We start from the raw sequence: 873 nt of genomic DNA, 5'->3' as shown, positions 1-873 counted from the left end.
ATTTTACGTCTCTTCGCTAGGTAGCGAGTAGAGACAACCAAGAGCCAGCCAAACTACACCCCTCCCTTTCCCCCCCCTGGTGTAGTTTGGGGTGGGGCGAGCGACAAGACCACACAACCAACCCCCCTAGAGGTAACGCCCTGAGACCCCGGCATCTAAAGTAAATCGTCCTAGCAATCGCAAGACCCGCTAAGGCGAGAAGCAGGCACTCAGTTGCGGGGCCGCACATTGCGGTCGTGACGATGAGGATCAAGGTATCGCTCCAGCACCGCCGGAGTCCGAAGCTGACTGAACTCCATCAGGGCGGGAACTCCCGCACCGGCCGACGCAGCGGCCTGCAGGGCACCACGGCGGAAACTGTGCACAGTTTCCCCGTCGTACAACTGAGCAGCCCGCAGGTGTAGCCGTAACCGCGCGGCAAGAGTGGCGCTCTGCAGCGCTTCCGCCTTGAAAGCCCGCTGGTCAGCCGTCAGCGGGCGAAACAGCGTGTCTTGGACAGCGCTCCCAGGGGGGGCACCAGGCTGGGCACAAGACCACATGTAAAAAGCCAGAGTACGCGGAATGCAGAAAGGAGGGTCCTCACTGTTGGGCCGCAGCAGCACCGCGGGGCCACGCACCAGCCGATAGGTCTTAGTTCCCCGCTGACGGAAGCAGAGGGTAGGACATCCACCAGGACCCCAGGACCATGGCGGAGGTAGCGGGAACCCAGAGTACGGCCGGTCGGGCTGCGAAGGTTCGACGAAGTCACCCACCCCCAGCTTCCCGATATCGTGACCCCTCTGGGCAGTCTGCCACAGGAGAAGCACGCACAACAGGTCCCGCAGGAAGACCAGTCGGGGCAAAGCTTCATCAGTCACCACCACCTGCGACCAC

The 873-nt window shown here is 62.4% G+C and overlaps 1 protein-coding gene across 1 annotated transcript in view; it reads left to right on the top strand.

The window, feature by feature from the left end:
• The window catches only part of VOLCADRAFT_105864 (uncharacterized protein), a gene marked incomplete at its 3' end in the record, with an annotated part of 3,877 nt that extends 3,733 nt beyond the window's left edge, over window positions 1-144 (top strand). The window contains exon 3 of the mRNA XM_002953303.1: window positions 86-144. Within this exon, the coding sequence (XP_002953349.1) occupies window positions 86-144 (59 nt within the window). The remainder of the gene's footprint in view (window positions 1-85) is intronic.
• Between the last annotated feature and the right edge of the window lie 729 nt (window positions 145-873).

The sequence above is a fragment of the Volvox carteri genome, assembly GCF_000143455.1.
Source record: "Volvox carteri f. nagariensis unplaced genomic scaffold VOLCAscaffold_35, whole genome shotgun sequence".
NCBI classification, from domain to species: Eukaryota; Viridiplantae; Chlorophyta; class Chlorophyceae; order Chlamydomonadales; family Volvocaceae; genus Volvox; species Volvox carteri.
Note: the sequence above shows the minus strand (reverse complement) of the source record. Positions and strands in the feature narration are given on the sequence as shown.